The 22,322-nt window shown below is 41.1% G+C and overlaps 1 protein-coding gene across 6 annotated transcripts in view; it reads left to right on the top strand.

Annotated features, from left to right (window-relative positions):
* The window catches only part of nsd1a (nuclear receptor binding SET domain protein 1a), a 322,813-nt gene that overhangs the window by 67,975 nt on the left and 232,516 nt on the right, over positions 1 to 22,322 (top strand). For all 6 annotated transcript variants that reach the window (XR_009645526.1, XR_009645527.1, XM_060836973.1 and 3 more), the window contains 2 exons: positions 17,154 to 17,323; positions 19,590 to 20,300. Coding sequence is in view for 4 of the 6 variants with exons in the window: in XM_060836973.1 (XP_060692956.1) it covers positions 17,154 to 17,323; positions 19,590 to 20,300 (881 nt within the window). In the remaining 2 variants the exon portion in view is untranslated. The remainder of the gene's footprint in view (positions 1 to 17,153; positions 17,324 to 19,589; positions 20,301 to 22,322) is intronic.

The raw sequence follows: 22,322 nt of genomic DNA, 5'->3' as shown, positions 1-22,322 counted from the left end.
AAACCTTAGTCCCATCTGTCTGTTTTTTAAAAAATTGCATTGGTGTGATGTTAGGAGCGTAAATAAATCAACAAAATTCCATATTCTGACAGTAGTTAGATGGTGAATTGGTGACAATGTTACCTGATAGCTAATCCATTCAGGGGAAGTTTTCCTTTTGTGAGGAACAACTGAGTGATGCGACTGGTGGAAAAATATTCCACACACCAGATATCAACTTGAGGGAACTATCTGGGCCATGCATTGGAGCATTTGCACTGACCGAGCAGCCTCCATGGTGGGGAAAGTAAAAGGATTTGTCAGTAAGATGAAAGAGCAAAATCCTGATGTTCCAATCACCCATTGCATCCACCAATGTGAAGCACTTGTAGCCAAAACAATTTCACAAAAGTTAGCTATGATATTTGAGCAAGCTGTGAAAATCGCATTAAATCACAGCCTTTGAAATCATGTTTGTTTACTATTTTGTGTAGAGACAGAGGGTCAAGTAGAGTTTACTGTTAGACACTGGGTTGCAATTGTTGTCATGGGGAAATAACTTTTCCATTTTCATGTGCTCCAGAATGAACTGAGTTTTTAACAATGTGTGCCTTTATAAAGAGTTCCTGGTGGGCTCAGCTGGCATGACTTTCTGATGTTTTCAGCCATCTGAATGAACTGAGTGATAAAATGCTTAGGAAGAAGGGGGCAATTCTAGCCATCCAAGATTCGAGATTTTGGGTTAAAACTGGGCCTTTGCCAAGTGTCGGTGACCAGTTCACTTGATGTTTCCAGTCACATTGTCAGCGGTAGATGCAGCTGTCCAGATGCACAACCTCTTATTCAAGCATCTCTGAGCACTGCAGGAGGAGTTTAAATTCTAATTTCCCCCTAAACAAATGTGAAAGGATGTGACAGGATGCATGAACTATTGAGTACAGTTTCTTTTAATTCATCACAAAAAATGATTAAAAGAAATGTGCAGAGCTATAGATGGATCTCACTGAGGCTGAAGTTTGGAGAGATGAATTTGTACCTGTTCTGTCTGATACACGAATATCTAACCTTCTATGGCCATGTTATTGCTGCGCTCATGCAGTTTGTGACAACATACCTTTTGAGCTTGCATTTTCAATACTGTTGTACATGAAGTGCAGGAGGGAGTGCTTGTCAGTAGAGAGATTTGCATGTGGCAATCTTATCAATTCCTCCCAAACTGGAAAACCTGTGCATGTACAGGCAGGCTCAGGTTTTCCACTAACCCAGAAGATTGCAATTTACTCTGCATTTTGCTCTGATCCATGTTCATGAATAGCTGGTGTTCAGTTGAGCAGATCTTGAAAACGTCTGTGCTTGCAGTTAAAGACAATGTTATTTGAATCCAAAAATGCACAAATGCTTTTGATCTCCTAGCTTGTTGTATGCACTGTTAGAAATTCATCTCCGGTCTGAACTTAAGTTATCGCAAGTAAATGTGACACCTGAAATCAATTCAGCTGGCAGAAAAAAAATGGGTGTACCAAGGAATGTTTGTCTGATCTTGAAGTATGTATTGATTAGTTTGGGACCCACAGCCACACATTCACCATCTCAAAAAAAAGATCCTTCTCATCTGTCTTAAATGGGCAACTGTCTAATCTAAGATTGCACCCTCCATTCTTTGACTGTCCCACAAGAGGAAACAATTCCATCTGTCTTACCAAGAATTGTGCTCTCCAGATGAGGTCATCTCATTTTCCTAAACTCCAATAAGCACAGATCCAACTTACTCAAACCCTCTTCATAAAAGTCCTTCTATACCTGAATACATCTGAATGCGTTGTGATGGTGAAAAAGGTCACCAAGGTACTACTGCATGTTGCCCTTTCTGAATCAATGGGTAATCAGATAATCCACCTTTATTGTTCTTGCTAGCAACAGTGGATAATCTCACATTTATCCCCAATTATACTTGCACCATGTATTTGCCCATTCATTCAATTTGTCAAAATTGAAATAAAGTATCACCAGGACAGGTGTTAGAATTGGAGGTAGGTGAGCACTTTGGGGACAGTGACCACAATTCGGTGACTTTTACTCTAGTGATGGAGAGGGATAAGTGTGCACTGCAGGGCAAGAGTTATAGCTGGGGGCAGGGAAATTATGATGCAGTGAGGCATGACTTAGGATGCGTGGCTTGGAAAAGTAGGCTTCAAGGGCGCAATCGATATGTGGAGCTTGTTCAAGGAGCAACTATTGAGTGTCCTTGATAAGTATATACCTGTCAGGCAGGGAGGAAAGGGTCGTGTGAGAGGGAGCCGTGGTTTAATAAGGAATTGAAATCCCTTGTGAAAGGGAAGAGGACGGCCTATGTAAAGATGAGGCGTGAAGGTTCAATTGGGACGATTGAGAGTTATAAGGTAGCCAGGAAGGATCTAAAGAGAGAGCTAAGAGCAGCAAGGAGAGGACATGAAAAGTCCTTGGTTGGTAGGATTAGGGAAAACCCAAAGGCTTTCTATAGGTATGTCAGGAATAAAAGAATGACTAGGGTAGGAATAGGCCCAGTGAAGGATAGTAGTGGGAAGTTACGTGTGGAGGCTGAAGAGATTGGGGAGACACTGAATGAATACTTTTCGTCACTATTCACTCAGGAACAGGACATTGTTGCCGATGTGAATATTGAGTCACAATTAATTAGAGTGGATGGCTTTGAGGTGTGTAGGGAAGAGGTGTTGGAAATTCTGGAAAGGGTGAAAATAGATAAGTCCCCTGGGCCTGATGGCATTTATCCTAGGATTCTCTGGGAAGCAAGGGAGGAGATTGCAGAGCCATTGGCCTTGATTTTTATGTCCTTGTTGTCTACAGGAATAGTGCCAGAAGACATGTGGTTCCCTTGTTCAAGAAGGGGAGTAGGAATAACCCTAGTAACTATAGGCCGGTGAGTCTCACTTCTGTTGTGGGCAAAGTCTTAGAGAGAATTGTAAGGGATAGGATTTATGAACATCAGGATAGGAATAATGTGATCAAGGATAGTCAGCATGGTTTTGTGAAGGGCAGGTCGTGCCTCACAAACCTTATTGAATTCTTTGAGAAGGTGACTAAGGAGGTGGATGAGGGTAAAGCGGTAGATGTGGTGTATATGGATTTTAGTAAGGCGTTTGATAAGGTTCCCCATGGTAGGCTACTGCAAAAAATACGGAGGTATGGTATTGAGGGTGAGTTGGAGGTTTGGATTAGGAATTGGCTGGCTGGAAGAAGACAGAGGGTAGTAGTTGATGGTAAAGGTTCATCATGGAGTGCAGTTACCAGCGGTGTTCTGCAAGGATCTGTTTTGGGACCATTGCTGTTTGTCATTTTTATAAATGACCTGGAGGTGGGGCTAGAAGGTTGGGTGAGCAAGTTTGCGGATGATACGAAAGTCGGTGGAGTTGTTGACAGTGAGGAAGGATGTGGCAGGTTACAGCGGGATATAGATAAGCTGCAGAGCTGGGCAGAAAGGTGGCAAATGGAATTCAATGTAAGTGTGAAGTGATTCACTTTGGTAAAAGTAACAAGAAGATGGCGTACTGGGCAGAGAGATCTTGGTGTCCATGTACACAGATCTCTGAAAGTTGCCACCCAGGTAAATAGTGCTGTGAAGAAGGCACATGGCGTACTGGCTTTTATTGGTAGAGGAATTGAGTTCCGGAGACCTGAGGTCATGTTGCAGTTGTATAAGACTCTGGTGCAGCCGCATCTGGAGTATTGTGTACAGTTCTGGTTGCTATACTATAGGAAGGATGTGGAGGCACTGGAACGGGTGCAGAGGAGGTTTACCAGGATGTTGCCTGGTATGGTGGGAAGATCGTATGAGGAAAGGCTGAGGCACTTGGGGCTGTTTTCATTGGCGAAAAGAAGGTTTAGGGGTGACTTGATAGAGGTGTACAAGATGATTAGGGGTTTGGATAGGGTTGACAGTGAGAACCTTTTTCCAAGTATGGAGTCGGCTGTCACGAGGGGGCATAGCTTTTAATTAAGGGGTGGTAGATATAGGACAGATGTTAGGGGTAGGTTCTTTACTCAGCGAGTCGTGAGTTCATGGAATGCCCTGCCAGTAACAGTGGTGGACTCTTCCTCTTTCTGGGCATTTAAACGGGCATTGGATTGGTATATGGAGGATAGTGGACTAGTGTAGGTTGGGTGGGCTTGGATCGGAGCAACATCGAGGGCCAAAGGGACTGTACTGCGCTGTATTTTTCTATGTTCTGTGTTCTATCTCTGCATCCTCCTCCCAGCTTATCCTCCCTATATATTATGAATCACTGGGTTCAAGTGCTGATCCCTGTGGCACATCACTGGTCACTGACTGATACTCTAAAAATGATCCATTTATTCCTACTCCTTATTTCCCAACTACCAGCCAGTTTCCCATCTACTGCCCCCAATCCCATGGGCTTTAGCTTTACGTACTAACGATGAAATAAGGATAGAATTAAAGTGAAAACCAAAAGAACTGTGGATGCTGGAAATTAGAAACAAAAACAAATTGCTGGAAAGCTCAGCAGGTTAGTGGCGAGAAATCAGTTAACATTTTAGATCCAGTGACCCTACCTCAGAGCTGTTAAAGATAGTTAAAGTGAACTGGGAGACTGGATTAGCAAGAATTACTATAAGATGTGACAATTAAGGAAGTAATTCATGACTGAGCAAACCTTTAGGAGAAAATGAGGACTGCAGATGCTGGAGAAGTCAGTCGAAAGGGGTGGTGCTGGAAAAACAGGTCAAGCAGCATATGTGGAGCATGAGAGTCGAATGTTTCGGGCATAAACCATTCATCAGGATTAAAAATATATACTAGTAATGAGAGAAGACTTTGCAAGGGATAAACTAACCATGGCTATCCAAGAAAGCTCAGAGTATTAATGTGAAAGAAAACATGATGCAAAAGTCAGTGGTGGCTACATAGACTAGCATAAATTCAGAAACAGCAAAAGAGAACTAAAAAGATAAGAGGAAAAGTAAACTAGCAATGGATATAAAAACTGACAAAAGCAGCTTTAAATATGTGCGCAGAAGTTAAGTTCAAGGTGGACTAGGAATAAAGCAAAAAGGAACGATAACTTAAGGACATATCACTAGAGATGTTGGAAATCATGAGGATAAGAAAATTAGCATTAAGCCGCTTTATCTAAATGCTCGTACTCGTAATCAAGCAGTTGAATTAACGGCAAAAATCGTGAATGATTATGATGTGGTAGGTATCAGAGACGTGGTTGCAGGGGGTTCAGGACTAACAATTAAACATTCAATGATTTACAACTTATTGAAAAGATAGGGAGACGGGCAGAGGGGGCAGGTTGCCTTGTTAGATAAGAACAAAATTAAATCTATGACACTGAATGACAGGGTCAGAGGATGTGGAGTCTGGGTGGAGTTGAGGAACCATAAAGACAGAAAACCCATAATGGGAGTTATGTACAGACCTCCCAGCAGTGACCAGGACGAGGGGTGCAAGATGTACCGGGAAGTAGATAGAGCTTGTCAGAAAGGCAAGGTCATGGTGATTACGGCAGACTTCAATATGCAGGTGGACTGGGTGAATAATATTGCCAGTGGATCCAAAGAAAGGGAGTTCATAGAATGCTTACAGGATGGCTTTTTGGAACAGCTTGTGATGGAGCAGGCTATTCTGAACTTAATGCTATGTAATGAGTCAGACTTTATAAAAGACCTTAAAGTAAGGGGATGTTTAGGATGCACCAATCATAATAGGGTAGAGTTCAGTCTGCAGTTTGAAAGAGAGAAGGCAAAATCGGATGTAATGGTGTTACAGTTGAATAAAGGTAATTACAGGGCATGAGAGAGGAGCTGACGAACATCGACTGGAAGCAGAGCCTAGTGGGCAAGACAGTAGAGTAAAAATGGCAGGAGTTTCTGGGTGTAATTGAGGATGCAGTACAGCGGTTCATCACAAAGAAAAGAAACATAATCCAGGGAGGGATTGGACAGCCATGGCTGACAAAGGAAGTCAGAAAATGCATCAAAGAGAAAAAGAGTGCCTATGAAGTGACCAAGAGCATTAGGAAATCAGAAGATTGGGAAGACTACAAACAAAGAAATAAGGAAGGAGAGGATCAAATGTGAAGGTAAGCTAGCCAGTAATAATAGAAATTATAGTAAAAGTTTCTTTCAATACATAAAAAAAACACGAGGGCAAAAGTAGAAATTGGTCCACTCCAACTTGATGCTGGAAGGTTCGTGATAGGAGATAAGGAAATAGCTAAAGAATTTAAATACTTTACTCATGTCTTCCACTGTGAAGACTGACTCAGTGTCCCAACAATTAAGGAGAGTCAGGGGGCAGAGTGGAGTATGGTAGCTATTACAAAAGAGAAAGGGTTAGAAAAGCTAAAAGGTCTAAAAATTGATAAATCTCCTGGCCTCAATGAGCTACACACTAGAGTTCTGAGGGAGGTGGCTGAGGAAACACCAGAGTCTGGGCGAGTCCAAGATGATTGGATAATCACTGTTGTAACCCTTGTTCAAGAAAGGATCAAGGCAAAAGATGGAAAATTAAAGATCGATTAGCCTAACCTCTGTTGAAGGTAAAAGTCTAGAATCCATCGTTAAGGATAAGATTTCTAAGTTCTTGGAAGTGTAGTGTCAGATTAGAACTTAGTAAGGGGAAGTCGTGCCTGACAACCTGTTAGAATTCTTTGAAGAGGTAACAAGTAGGTTAGACCAGGGAAATCCAGGAGATGTCATCTATCTAGACTTCCTAAAGCCCTTTAATAAGGTGCCTCACTGGAGGCTGCTGAGTAAGGTCAGGGCCCATGGTGGTCAAGGTGAGCTACTGGCATGGATTGAGGTTTGGCTGTCTGACAGAAGGCAGAGAGTTGGGATAAAAGCTTCGTTTTTGGAATGGCAGCTAGTGACAAGTGGTGTTCCGCAGGGTTCAGTGTTGGGGCCTCAGCTTGTTCATTTTATTAATGATCTGGATGAAGGGACACGGAACATTCTGGTGAAATTTGCCGATGATACAAAGTTAGGCGGACAGGCAGATAGTACTGAGGAGGTGGAGAGACTGCAGAAAGATTGAGACAGTTTTAGGAGAGTGGTCCAGGAAATGGTTGATGAAATACAATGTGAGCAAGTGCGAGGTCTTGCATTTCGGAAAAAAGAATACAGGCATGGATTTTTTTTTTAAACGGTGAGAAAATTTATAAGGCCAAAATACAAAGGAATCTGAGCATGCTAGTCCAGGATTCTCTAAAGGTTGATTTGCAGGTTGAGTCCATGGTTAAGAAAGCAAATGTAATGTTGTCATTTATTTTGAGAGGGTTGAAATATAAAAGCAAGGATCTGTTTCTGAGACTTTATAAAGCTCTAGTTAGGCCCCTTTTAGAATATTGTGTCCAAATTTGGGCCCCACACCTCAGGAAGGACATACTGGCAATGGAGCATGTCCAATGGAGATTCACATGCATGATCCTTGGAATGGTAGGGCTAACATATGATTGTCTAAGGATCCTGGTATTGTATTCAGTAGAGTTTAGAAGGTTGAAGGAAGATCTAATAGAAACTTAACAAGATAATGCATGCGCTGCGAAGTAGTTTCCGTTAGATGGGGAGACTAGGAGCTGAAAATGTGTTGCTGGGAAAGCGCAACAGGTCAGGCAGCATCCAAGGAACAGGAAATTCGACGTTTCGGGCATAAGCCCTTCATCAGGAATCATAAGCCCTTCATTCTGCTGAAGGGCTTATGCCCGAAACATCGAATTTCCTGTTCCTTGGATGCTGCCTGACCTGCGCTTTTCCAGCAACACATTTTCAGCTCTGATACTCCAGCATCTGCAGACCTCACTTTCTCCTCTCCGGGGAGACTAGGACCTGTGGGCATAGCCTTAAAATCAGAGGGGGTCAACTTAGAACGGAAATGAGACATTTCTCCAGCCAGAGAGTGGTGGGCCTATGGAATTCATTGCCATGGAGGGTCAGTGGAGGCCAGGATGTTGGGTGTCTTCAAGGCAGAGATTGATAAATCCTTGATCTCGCAAGGAGTTAAGGGCTACGGGGAGAGTGTGGGTAAACGGTGGAGTGGACGCGATTGGCTGAATGGCCTTGTTTCCACTCTTATGTTTTACGGTCTTAAATATATGAAAGGAAGCAAGAGGTCACTGAATATAGACGTCTTAGAAGAAAGTTATGGAGAAAAACATAGGCCCCTCATGAGGTGGTTATGGCCAAAAGGGAAATGGCAGAAAAATTAAATAGACATTTTGCATCAGTCCTTACATTGGAATGCTATGAATATCCCATTAAACTAAAGGATATGGGGGAGGGATGAAGTATTATCGCTATTGCTAGCAAAGTAGTACTAGTCAAACTAATGGGGCTAAAGACAGAAGTCCCCAGCCTTGATGGCTTGCTCACTAGGATACTAACAGGGGGAGTTACAAAAATGTATGTATTGGTTGTTTTTTTCCTAAAAATCCTTGGATTCTGAGGAAGTGCCAGAGGGTTGGAAAATTGCCAATATGGGCATCCCAATTCAAAAAGGGAAGACAAAAAGTGGGTAACTATAGGCTGATTACTTTTCCAACAATAGACTACAGGAATCGATTTTAAGGAAGTCATAGAAAATTTGCAAGATCATCTAATAAAGCAGAGTGAGCATGGCTACATGAAAGGGAAATCAGGTCTGACTAATTTTATTAGGTTTTTTTGAGGATGTCCCCTTCATAGCAGTTAGAGGGGAATCAGTAAATGCGTTATATTTGAACTTAAAGGGATTTGTCAAGGTACCCCTCAATGTTAACTCACGGAATAAGAGCCACAGCATTGGAGGTAATATTGGTATATAGAGAGAATTGGTTAATGGGCATGAAACAGCAAGTGGGGATAAGGGTTTTCTTCAGGTTGGCAACCTATGACCGTCGGGATTTCACAAGTGTCTGTGCTTGACCTCCAATTGTTTATTAACCATGTGTATGTGTAAGTGAAAGTACTGTTGCCAAATTTGCAAGTAAGGGGAAAGGCAGGATGAGAAAGGGTTGGAATGGTTTGTGGAGAGATATTGATAGGTTAATTAAGAATGCAAAAAGTTAAATTGTGAACTTGTTCACTTTGGAACAGAACAAAAGAATAGAATATTGTTTAAATGGAGGAAAACCTGCAGAAAGCTGCAACACAGAGGGACTTGGAGGGTACTTGTGCATAAAACACAAAAGCTAGAATCCAGGTGCAGCCGGTGATCAGGAAGGCTAATGGAATATTGGCCCTTATTTCAAGGGGATTGGAGTATAAGGGCAGAGATGTTTTACTGCAGATGTACGAGCTCCAGGTGTGACCACATCTGGAGTATTGTTGGAAGTTTTGGTCACCCTATTTAAGTAAAAATACTATTTAAATCGAGGCAGTTCAGAGAACGCTCACAAAGATGATTCCTGCTATGGAGGGTGTGTCTTATGAGTAAAGGTTAAACGCATTGGGATTCTGTGTGATCTCTGAGGTATACAGGTTTCTTAAGGAGCTTGACAGAGTCAGAGATGTACAGCATGGAAACAGAATCTTCGGTCCAACCTGTCCATTCCGACCAGATATCCCAACCTAATCTAGTCCCACCTGCCAGCACCCGGCCCATATCCCTCCAAACCCTTCCTCTGCGTGAAAAAGTTGCCCCTTAGATCTCTTTTATAGCTTTCCCCTCTCACCCTAAACCTATGCCCTGTAGTTCTGGATCCCTGACCCCAGGGAAAAGACTTGTCCTATTTACCCTATCCATGCCCCTCATAATTTTGAAAGCCTCTATAAGGTCACCCCCCAGCCTCCGATGCTCCAGGGAAAAGAGCCCCAGCCTGTTCAGCCTCTCCCTGTAGCTCAAATCCTCCAACCCTGGCAACATCCTTGTAATTCTTTTCTGAATCCTTTCAAGTTTCATAACATCTTTGACAGGAAGGAGACCAGAATTGCACACAATATTCCAACAGTGGCCTAACCAATGTCCTGTACAGCTACAACATGACCTCCCCACTCCTGTACTCAATACTCTGACCAATAAAGTAAAGCATACCAAACACCGCCTTCACTATCCTATCTACCTGCGACTCCACTTTCAAAGAGCTATGAACCTGCACTCCAAGGTCTCTTTGTTCAGCAACACTCCCTAGGACCTTACCATTAAGTGTATAAGTCCTGCTAAGATTTGCTTTCCCAAAATGCAGCGCCTCCCATTTATCTGAATTAAACTCCATCTGCCACTATGCCTTCAATTTTGGTGTCATCTGCAAACTTACTAACTGTACCTCTTATGCTCGCATTCAAATCATTTATGTAAATGACAAAAAGTAGAGGACCCAGCACCGATCCTTGTGACAATCCACCTGTCACAGGCCTCCAGTCTGAAAAAAGAACCCTCCGCCTCCTGTTTGAAACACAGCCCTCCACCACCTTCTGTCTTGTACCTTTGAGCCAGTTATGTATCCAAATGGCTAGTTCTCCCTGTTATCCATGAGATCTAACCTTGCTAATCAGTCTCCCATGGGGGCCTTGTCGAACGCCTTACTGAAGTCCAAATGGATCACATCTACCGCTCTGCCCTCATCAATCCTCTTTGTAACTTCCTCAAAAAACTCAGTCAAGTTTGTGAGACATGATTTCCCTTGCATAAAGCCATGTTGACTATCCCTAATCAGTCCTTGCCTTTCTAAATACATGTACATCCTGTCCCTCAGGATTCCCTCCAACAACTTGCCCACCACCGATGTCAGGCTCACTGGTCTATAGCTCCCTGGTTTATCCTTACTACCCTTCTTAAACAGTGGCACCATGTTAGCAACCTCCAGTTTTCCGGCAACTTATCTGCGAATATCGATGATACAAATATCTCAGCAATCACTTCTCTAGCTTCCCACAGAATTCTAGGGAACACCTGATCAGGTCCTGGGAATTTATTCACCTTTACCCGTTTCAAGACATCCAGCACTTCCTTCTCTGTAATATGGACATTTTGCAAGGTGCCACCATCTATTTCCCTACAGTCTATATCTTCCATATCCTTTTCCACAGTAAACACTGATGCAAAATACTCATTAGGATCTCCCCCATTTTCTGTGTCTCCACACAAAGGACGCCTTGCTGTATTCTCTCCCTAATTACCCTTTTATCCTTAATGTATTTGTAAAAACCCTTTAGATTCTCCTTAATTCTATTAGCCAAAGCTATCTCATGTCCCCTTTTTGCCCTCCTGATTTTCCTCTTAAGTATACCACTACTTCCTTTATACTCTTCTAAGAATTCACTCGATCTATCCTGTCTATACCTTAAATATGCTTCCTTCTTTTTCTTAACCAAACCCTCAATTTCTTTAGTCATTCCGCATTCCCTATACCTACCAGCCTTTCCTTTCGCCCTAACAGGAATATTCTTTCTCTGGATTCTCGTTATCTCATTTCTGAAGGCTGCCCATTTTCTAGCCGTCCCTTTACCTGCAAACATCTGCCCCAATCAGCTTTCGAAAGTTCTTGCATAATACCGTCAAAATTGGCCTTTCTCCAATTTAGAACTTCAATTTTTAGATCTGGTCTATGCTTTTTCCATCGCTATTTTAAATCTAATAGAATTATGGTCGCTGGCCCCAAATACTTCCCCCACTGACACCTCAGTCACCTGTCCTGCCTTATTTCCCAAGAGTAGGTCAAGTTTTGCACCTTCTCTCGGAGGTACATCCACATACTGAATCAGAAAATTGTCTTGTGTACACTTAATAAATTCCTCTTCATCTAAACCTTTAACATCATGGCAGTCCCAGTCTGTTTGGATAGTTAAAATCCCCTACCATAACCACCCTATTATTCTTACAGATAGCTGAAATCTCATTGCACGTTTGTTTCTCAATTTCCCTCTGACTATTAGGGGTCTATAATACAATCCCAATAGGGTGATCATCCCTTACTTCTTTCTCAGTTCCACCCAAATAACTTCCCTAGATGTATTTCCATGAATATCCTCCCTCAGCACAGCTGTAATGCTATCCCTCATCAAAAACGCCACTCCCCCCTCCTCTGTTGCCTCTCTTTCCATCCTCTCTGTAGCATTTGTATCCTGGAACATTAAGCTGCCAGTCCTGCCCATCCCTGACCAATGTTTTGTAATTGCTATGATATCCCAGTTCCATGTTCCTAACCATGCCCTGAGTTCATTTGCCTTCCCAGTTAGACCCCTCGCATTGAAATAAATGCAGTCTAATTTATTTGTCCTATCTTGTCTCTGCCTGCCCTGATTGTTTGTTTGTTTGTTTGTTTGTTTGTTTGTTTGACTCACTTCTGTTCTCAACTATACCAGTCTCAGGTTGATCTCTTGCCTCACTTCCTCCCTGGGGTCCTCCCCCCCCCCCCGCACCTTTACTATAACCTCTTGCTGGCCCCTCTTCCCCCTTGAGAACATTCTGCACTCTCTCTGAGACATCCTTGATCCTGGCACCAGGGAAACAACACCATTCTGATTTTTCGCTGCTGGCCACAGAAATGTCTGTCTGTACCTCGGTCTAGAGTCCCCTAACACAATTGATCTCTTGGAAGCCAACGTACCACTCGTTGCATTAGAGCCAGTCTCAATACCAGAAACTTGGCTGTTCGTGCTACGTTCCCCTGAGAATTCATCTCCCTCTACATTTTCCAACCAGCATTTCTATTTGAAATGGGTATATCCCCAAAAGACTCTTGCACTTGGTGCTTACCTCTCTTACCTTTCCTGGAGTTTAACCCATTTATGAGCCTTTTCCCCCCCCCTTCCTATAACCGCCATCCATCACAAACTGTTGCTGTTGCAAATTCCTCATTTCTTCTAACTGTCTCTCCAACCAATCCATTCGATCTGATAATATTCGCATCCAACAGCATTTATAGCAGATTTAATCCGCAGTAACCGTAAACTCTCTTTAAACTCCCACATCTGACGAGAAGTACATATCACTCTACTAAATGCCATTTTTGCTCCTTCACAATCTGCAGACCCAGAAATTAACACGGTCTTATTCCTCTACAAAACACTGCCTCATCTCTCTTTCTCTCTCTCTCTCTCTCTCTCTCTCTCTCCCCCCCTCTCCATCTGCTTCCTTTGTTGTCTGTCCTTCTCCCTTTTAAAACTGCCATTTCCAAAACAATAAAACAGTAATTACTGCTCTTGGAATTCTAAGAAATCACCTCCAGCATGTAAAATATCTCAAAAAAGGAGCAGCTGTTACAGCCAGAAATTTTTCCCATCCTCCATCTTGGATTACCCAGACAGGAGGCTGAATGCTGAGATGTTTCTGCTCATAGTTGTCTAGGACCAGAGGGCATAGTCTCAGAATTAAGCAGCACTAATTTAACACTGAAATGAAACCTTGAGGGTTGAGTCTTTGGAAGACCTTGTCATAGAGAAGTACATGGCACAGTCCTTGTGTATATTTAAAACTAGCAGGGATTCTTGATCACCTAGGAGAATCGGTTTATAAGAACAATGCAGGAAAGTAGATGTGAAGAGTGTCAGATCACCCATAATCCAATTGAATGGCGCAACAGGCTTGAGGGGCCAAATGGCCGACTCCCAGTTCCTAGTTAATATGATCTTGTGGTTCAGTGTAGGATGCTTTTGAACGTCTTCTGAAAGCCCAAGTAAACCCCCTTGGGAGTGATTTCCCCTGCCACCCCCTTATCAACTCTACATTCTGAAAATTCCAATGTATTTTTAAACTGTGTTTTCTTTTTCATAAACTTAAGCTGTCTGTTTATTTGATTCTGTCACTGTTTTCCAAATGCTGTGCGATTAAATCTTATTATGGATTCTAACATTTTTCCTACCACCAATGTCAAGCTAACCAGTCAATTTAAATCCCTATTTTGTGTCTATTTTTTAAAAAAAAATTCTTTGATTTACCCTTAAATCCATCGGAATGTTCCAGAGTTAATGGACTCTTCAAAGATGACCACAAATGCATTTGCTATTTCTACAGTCATTTCCCTATCTACTCTGATGTGTAGTTTGTTGGAACCCGTATTTGTCAACCTTTAATCCCTAATGTTATTTTCCTACTGATACTAATTTTCTTCAGTTCCTCTCTAGATTGTTTCCCATGTTTTGGGGATATTCTTTGTTTCCTCCTTTGAGCATGGAACCAAATTATGTGTTTAATTGATCTGACATCTCTTTATTTCCCATTGTAACTTTCCCGGTTTCAGGTTGTAAGTGACCTACATTTGTCTTCAATCATTTTCTCTTCACACAAACTGATTGTAAAATCTGTTATATGTTCCTTGAAAACTTACCCTTGTACTTTCTTTTGCTCTCCTGTTAATGAATCCCTTTGTCATCCTTTGCTAATATCTAAACTACTCCCAATCCTCAGCTCTGCTGCTGTTTCTTTTTAGCCAATTTGTACGCCCCTTATGTGCATTTAATACCATCCAGAATTTCGTTGTTAGCCGAGACCAGCCCTTTCCTGTTTTAGGAAGAAAGACAGGAAAGAACAATTTTTGCAATTCTTCCAGCTACTTTTTTTCTCTTAATGTTTGTCATTGCCTGTCCGCTGTCGTACTTTTGAGTGACGCTACCCAATTTATGGCACCTCCATAGCATCATCATTTTCTCTGCTTAGGTTAAGGATGCTTCTCAGAATCCGCCGCATCTCTCTCCGTCTTAATGAATTCATCATATTATGGTCACTCCTCCCCAAACGCCCTTGCATAGCTAAATTATCAATTTGTCCTTTTCTTGTTTCACAATACTCAGTCTACGCAGGCCTGTTTCCTAGTTGGTGTGTCTTTGTTACTTGCTAGTTTGCTGAGTTTATTTTTCTTTCACCCCATCTATTTTTGTGGTCATCTTATGTTGGCTTTGAAGATGTTCCTAATCTTCTGACTTATCACTAACCTTTCCTATGTTGTATGCTTTTCTTTCAATTTGATGCTGTCTTTAGCTTCCCTAGTTTATTGTGGTCAGCTTATCCCCTTCCCAGAATCTTCCTTCCTCACTGGGATATATCTTTGCTGACAGTCATGAACGATTTTCTTGTTTGAAAAGGCTGCTTCTGTCGCACCTCCCATGCCTGCAATTTTTACCATCTGGAATGGCAATGATAGTAGATGCATGAGAGCATGCAAGTTCATCTGCCAAGTCACACTGCCTTCAGTGGGTTGCAATTTTGGGGATTCCTCCCAAACAGACTTCTATGTGTACCGTGTCATGGATGAATAGGTCAGCTGTCCCATCCCCCTCTTGTGTTTGCTCGCCACCTAAATTGGGCAATAAATGTTGATCTTAATTGGTCACTGCCAATATTGAATAAATGATTTTCTATTCTAGGTTATCAGCCTGCAGTTAATTCTCTTGTCTTACTCCCCGGATTTTGTCTTTTCATCGTGGTGTGCCAACTGAGATCCAGAAGTTTGTCATCTGGGGAAACGTTCAGCAGATATTTACATATTTTGGGGGGAAAATACATTTTCACCAAGTATTTGTCTTATACTCATTGGAACAAATATGAAAAATACCATTGTAAAAGGAAGCTGCTTTTTTATACAGTGAGATGTGTAGCCATCAACAGTGCAGCAGTCATGTGATGACTGACAGTTCAGTGTAGCTTTCTTTGTGTCTTAAATCAGGCAGGTTGTTTGGTCAGGGCATTACCTTGAAAACTGAAACATTTGAATGTTCCTGTGACAATTAATGTGTATACATATTATTTCTGCCTGCAAAATAGAGAGCCTTGTATATTAATTTGTATTCTATTATGCATTGGTGCACTCCATTGAGTTCATAAATTGGTTGCCAGCAGAAGTCCTCAGTCAGTCCGGATTGGGAACAGCATCTCCAACACCCTCACACTGAGCACGCGGATCCCCTCCGGGCTGTGTGCTCAGGCCACTGCTGTTCACCCTGCTGACACACAACTGCGCAGCGATGCACAGCTCGAATCGCATTATCAAGTTCACTGATGACATGGTTGTAGTGGGTCTCATTAGCAGGAACGACGAGTCAGCACACAGAGAGCAGGCACAGCGGCTAACCGACTGGTGCAGAGCCAACAACCTGTCTCTGTTGTGGGCGGCACGGTGGCACAGTGGTTAGCACTGCTGCCTCACAGCGCCTGTAGACCCGGGTTCAATTCCCGACTCAGGCGACTGACTGTGTGGAGTTTGCACGTTCTCCCCGTGTCTGCGTGGGTTTCCTCCGGGTGCTCTGGTTTCCTCCCACAGTCCAAAGATGTGCGGGTCAGGTGAATTGGCCAAGCTAAATTGCCCGTAGTGTTAGGTAAGGGGTAAACGTAGGGGTATGGGTGGGTTGCGCTTCGGCAGGTCGGTGTGGACTTGTTGGGCCGAAGGGCCTGTTTCCACACTGTAAGTCTAATCTTGGCAAACTCTGGATTGCTTAGCAAATACTGTCCATTTATGGAAGCACATTGTGTATAAAGTTTTACAAACATGGCAGTTAAGGAAGAGTCATACCTTATTGCAAACAACTGAAGAGGTATGCTGTTTGATAATTCCGGCTAAATTTTCAGACATAAAGCCTGCATACCTAGTATCACTATGGCACTGAAAATTATATGTTGCATAATTCAATGTGGTAGGCCGAATGTCTTTTTGACTTGATGGAAGCAACTTGGTAGTGGTGAACATTGTACTTGTTGCTGCTGCATAGTACTAACATGAACCAGCTAATTTAATCTCTTGCTTAAAAATTTGAGACACTTTTCCCTTCCAAGGTATCTGAGGTAGATTGGGGACTTCTACGGACCCACAGTAACAGCCTCTTTGAGTTTATATAGCTAGAAATGTGATTGGGCTCGCTGTTATTCTACAAAATGACTTTGGTTTGCCCTATTTCAGCATCAGTTTGGACTTAACTGTCAGTCCTCCCTAACTGATTCATTCTCCATAGCATCACCCCTACCAATTGGTCTACTTGCCAACCAATCATCATCATCATCTCATACAGTGAAATTTGTTTTTGTATTTACGTTGTTATTCTTAAATTGTCTTGAGAGTGAATGTCTATCTGCAGCAGTGTTCAAGCTCTGTACTACCAATGATCTATTGGAAAGGGTGGCACTTTACTAAATGTTTACTTCAATGTTTGTAAAATTAAGTACATAGCCACAGAAGCTAAATTTAAATAAACCTTTGATAATCATTTTGGATTGCTGACGTGTTTGTTTTAATGTTTGTTTTTATTAGAACCCAGCAGGCGGCCCTGCCGACAATATTACGTTCGGTTTTTTGGCATCGTTGTTGAACACGCCTGGGTTGCTTCAGCAGTGGTTGAACCATTTGAAGGAAGACATCAGTATGAGCTGCTGGTTCAAAGAAATGCCAAAAATGGGGAAACTGATGTGCATAGAAACAAGGTGCTGTGTGTGAGATTTTATCCTTTTTTTCCCTCTTGCACTGAAGGCAGCAATCAGTAATAAAGATCCAATACACTTGGATACACTCTGAAATTGACTAATTAGTTTTTAAAAGAAACTGATTTAACAGTTGTACTGTATTTCTCTTCCTGTAAAAAGCTTCAAAAGCTGCTAACATTAAGTGTTTTCAAAATAATAAGACAATCTTCGGTCCTTCCTGTAACATTAAAAAAATAAAATTTGACATTACACCTTACAGGGAATAGTTCAGGATGTTGACCAAAATCTTGGTTAAATGTTTGGGCTGTAAGCACTGTGTTAGAGAAAAGTAGAGAGTCTTTGGGTTATTGGAGGCAATTTTAGAGTTTTGGCTATAAACAGCTATTGATATGGCAATTGAGGTTGGAGTGCTAAAAATTGGGGATGCTCAAGACTCTACAAGTGAAGGGATACGCATCCCTGCTGTGAATCTGGGGAGAATACTGACGGAGGATATTATCAGATCTTGGATGGATTTCAGAGTAGCTTGAATTTTAAATTAAGGTCTGTTTAGCAGGGAGATTAACGAACGCGAGTAAATGACATTTGGTGTCCCATAGGACTCAGAAACTGAGCTTTTCACAACTTCAAATAGGTTGGAATTGTCAAATCTTAATGTAACAAAGGAATGCGTAAGGGTTTTGGTGACACTAGAGGAGATGGATGATTTGTTATGGAAAAGAATGATCTTAGAATGGCTGCAGAGTTGGCTAAAAATGTTCAGGTTGCTAACATTGTGGAAAATGACATTTTGCTATATTGTTGCCAAGAGGAAAACATATAGAATAAGATTCTGGGTCCAAAGATAGATCCATGGAGAGCAGCAGTGATAACTGCAGAAATGGCTAAAGGTATTGGTAGCTATTCCTTGTCTATTGGAATAAATAAGAATAGAACTAGGTCAGTGTTGCCCCACCATTTCAATGAAATAATTGTCTCAGCAGGCATGTGATGAGATGATGGCAAATAATTCATTAAATGATTGATTTTTTATTTTAAGGCGTGGCTGATGGTTGAAACAAAACAAAAACCTGTTACTTAATTGGTTGCTGTTACAGACATGGTTCATTCTGAACATCAGTGATTCTCAGCAGGTGCAGTAATGGATATCTTTACAGTTTGAGCCTTGTTTGTTTGTTGATAGTATGCCTAGATTTGCTGAATAATTAAATTACCACATTCAAGTATAACTTGTAACTTCACATTCAAAGTTAATTAAATTCTTTGTGTGTGACGTCTATGATCTCATAGTTGACAGTGAAATTTCACTATGCTATTGTTATGGTCCCACCTATTATTGCCAAACAAATCATATCCCAGACAGGAAGCTAGCTGGTTACAGCATACTTGTTTTGGTTTTAGTTGAGTAATCTGCTGAAATGCAAGTTTGTAATGCTGCAGATTTTGCTTGAACAGTAAAACAGAAGTTTATTACAAAAGAAATTATGATAATTTGGAATATTCTATCTGTTTTCTAATACAAATTTGATAGCCACTTGTGACTTCAACCCTTCGACTAGAACTGCACATAGCTTTTTCCTGGAGTCATCACATACCCGCTTAAATAGATTCAGCTTTAAATAATCCCTTGTGGGAGTTGTACCAATACTGTAGTGTGTGACTAACGCCAACTCTCACTCCAAGATCTAATTCATCATACATCTGTCTGACGAATGCTTTTTGAGCTGTCCTATTCCAAGGACTTCACTGTACTGTCCCACTCAAAGTCAAATGTGAAACTAAAACAATCTCTGAACTCACGGCAGTTCCCTTGAAGCTTTAAAATAAAAACAACGTCCAGAACACATTTCAAATTTTGAGAGCCACTATTTAAGATGCAAAGCAATCGAATAAATGAGAGTCTAATTATGGTGCACAAAACGCAGTAATTCTAAAGCCATACCTCCACATTTTTTTGAACGAAATCACCATGGCTTCAGAAATGCTTAAAGTTAATTATTCGTTTCAAGCATTCTGAAAACCCATCAGTTATTATCTCAAAAACCAGAAACCCAAATTCTGAATGAATATTCCACAATTTGCATCAATTTACATCATTATACAAAGCAGTCCTTGTAGATTCTGGTGATTTATTGTGGCACTGCTTATACAGGACTGTAGATTGAAGCTAACTCCCATTTGATCAGTGCCATCAATAAATTATAGTAATTGTTTACTTTTACATTGTAAGCTTTATGCTAACTCGAGACTTCTCTTTTGTTTTTAGGTTTCTGTTAAAGTGCACACACAGTGGGAAACTGGTGTTGTTCAGGCAGAAGAAGCACTTTCCATGTCTGTTGAGGACAGAATATCCAAATATTGCCTAATTAGTGAGGATGGTTTGCTTCATATGTCTGGCAAAGAAAAGCTTGACTTTCAGCTCACTTCAGAACCCAAGGAGCTAAATGTTTCAGCTGACTCCAACAGTCACTGCAATAATTCAGAAGATTGCCATGCTACATATGCACACCAGAATAGCAAGATGAATACCAACTCTTCAATTAGGTGTTCTTCTGACTGTAAAACGAGAAAACGAATGAGAAATAAACTGTTCAAGCCCAGAGTTCCTGTCAGTGAATCTGCACACTGTGCATACAATACAAACAGTACTGTAAATAATGTGCAGATGAATTCTGCAACTCTTATAAATGGTTTTGTAGAGGCATCAAATGAAATCATCACCGGAATAGAGAGTTCAACCCCGAAATCTTGTATCGTTGAAAGTTCTTCCGTATATAATAATGTCATAAGTACGTCAGAGATTGTTTCAGCTGCAACAGCTGTATTAAATTGGTCAGATGAAGGCATTTCTAAGGAACCATTTAATGTAGAAAATGGCCCAACTGCAATTGAATACAAGACCAAATCTAGTTCTGAACATTATGGTGTCTGTAATGGGACTGGAACTCAGTTTGAAGCCAACTACCAGAACACACAGGTTTGTGCAGTATTTAAACATTAGTACAGTACTAGTTAAACTCATACATTTAGATTCATCTTTGGAATTAATCCAGTCTTAATATTTATTTCTTTGAAAATTGCAAACCAATTGCCTAACTTACTGGGCATTTATTTTAATTAAAATGGTGCATAGATTATTCATACATGGCAGGAAAATCCCAACTTTAATCACTTGTTTTAGTAACATGAATAAGTTGTGAAAAATCAAGTCTCTTCTACCATTCAAGAAATTATAGTTGAACTGTATACTAACTCTTTCCAACAGTCTTGGCTCCCCAAAACTTCACTTGCTTGGATAGCAAAAATCTATCAATCTCAAATTTTTCAAATGTTTTCCAATGAGTTGTGTCTGTCTCTTTTGTGGTAGAGTTGCATTTTTAAAAAAAAACTACAAGAAGTGTCTTCTGACTCCTCTGTCAAACGTCCTGGCTCTGATTTAACTGTTGTGTTCCCTCTAAGCTTCCCCATAAGTGCAAGAACTTTATCTTAATCTAATCAATGAGGTTCTTTCTAAATCATGAAAACATCCATCAAATCATCTAGTTACTCTGTGTCACAGAAGAAAGCTTTTTATAATCTTTCAAACCTTGAAGTCTTGTTAATGTTCTGGAGAATGTGCTGCATTCCTTTTGAGGCCAACATGTCCTTTTTATATGTTGTGGTGTCTGGATAAATTCCAGGTTTGGTGAAACCTGACCTGTTGTATTTCTGTGGTGGGAAATCCACTGCTTTTATTGAACCATAGAATAGTTAGGGTACAGAACAAAATTTCACACCGATACCAGCTTTCTGCAAGAACAATTCTGCAAATCCCTTCCCCAGCTCTCTCTCCTCTCTCTCTTCCCCCCCCAATACGATGGATGAACTGAAGTGGGCATTTGGCTCATCAGGTCTCCTCTTTCTTATTCAATGGTAGATCTGATAATCTTCAAGTCCACTTTACCTGTATTTTTTTCATAACTCTTGATTCCATAATCCTTGATTTAAGAATCCATCTATCTCACCCTTGAATATACTTAAACACTGAGCCTCTAGCCTTATGCAGTAAGAATTCCACAGATTGGGAGGGGAAACAATCCTCATCTCTGCCTTAAATGGGTGATCTTTGCTCTTAGACTATGCTGTCTGGTCTTAGACTGTTTCAGAGGAAACAACTGCTCAGCATCTACTCCTAAGTCCCCTAGGAATGTTTTGCTCTAATGAGGTTTCCTGTCATTCTTCTAAACTCGATGAGTACATGCCCTACCTGCTCAATCTTCATAAGATGTCTCCATAACTGGACTACCTTTGATTCCAGTATGTCTTGGGTAAGTGGGCTAAGCTGTTCACAGTATTTCAAATCAAGGCTATTTAGTGACTTGTAGTTTTAGCAAAATATCCCTATTTTTATACATCATCCAATTTTAAAATAACAGCTAACATCCATTTGCCTTCCCTGTTACTCGCTGAACATGGATGCTGGCCTTTTAGGTTTATGCACAAGAACTCCCAAATTCTTTGATGCTGTAGCTTTTCTAAAGTCTTTTGATGTTCAAATAATGAGCTCTTCTATCTGCAAAGGTGCACAACCTCACATTTTCCCACATTATATTCTATCTCCCGGATTTTTGCCCACTCAGTCTGTCTGTTTCTTTGTAGGCTCTGTCATTGTCATTACTTGTCTTCCAATTTATTTTCGTTATCCACAAATTTGGCAGTAGTACATTCACTTCTGTTTTCCAGTTCTGTTATGATATATTGACACCATGCCAACTCCCTCTGGAAAATCCAAATGCATTACATCTACTCGTTCTCCTTTCTCCACACTACTTCAAGCATCCTCAAAGAACCCAAATTGGTCCAACATCTTTTTTTTACAAAAGATTGTCTCTGCTTTAATTGTATTATTTTCGAAGTGTCCGACATTTCATCTTTGATTCCAGCATTTTTCCCAATCTTGGTTCAACTGGTGCAATGTTTCTTCCTTTTTATCCGCCACGCTTGTTTGTTTTGTTGAATA

Source organism: Hemiscyllium ocellatum, chromosome 16 (assembly GCF_020745735.1).
Source record: "Hemiscyllium ocellatum isolate sHemOce1 chromosome 16, sHemOce1.pat.X.cur, whole genome shotgun sequence".
NCBI lineage: Eukaryota > Metazoa > Chordata > Chondrichthyes > Orectolobiformes > Hemiscylliidae > Hemiscyllium > Hemiscyllium ocellatum.
Note: the sequence above shows the minus strand (reverse complement) of the source record. Positions and strands in the feature narration are given on the sequence as shown.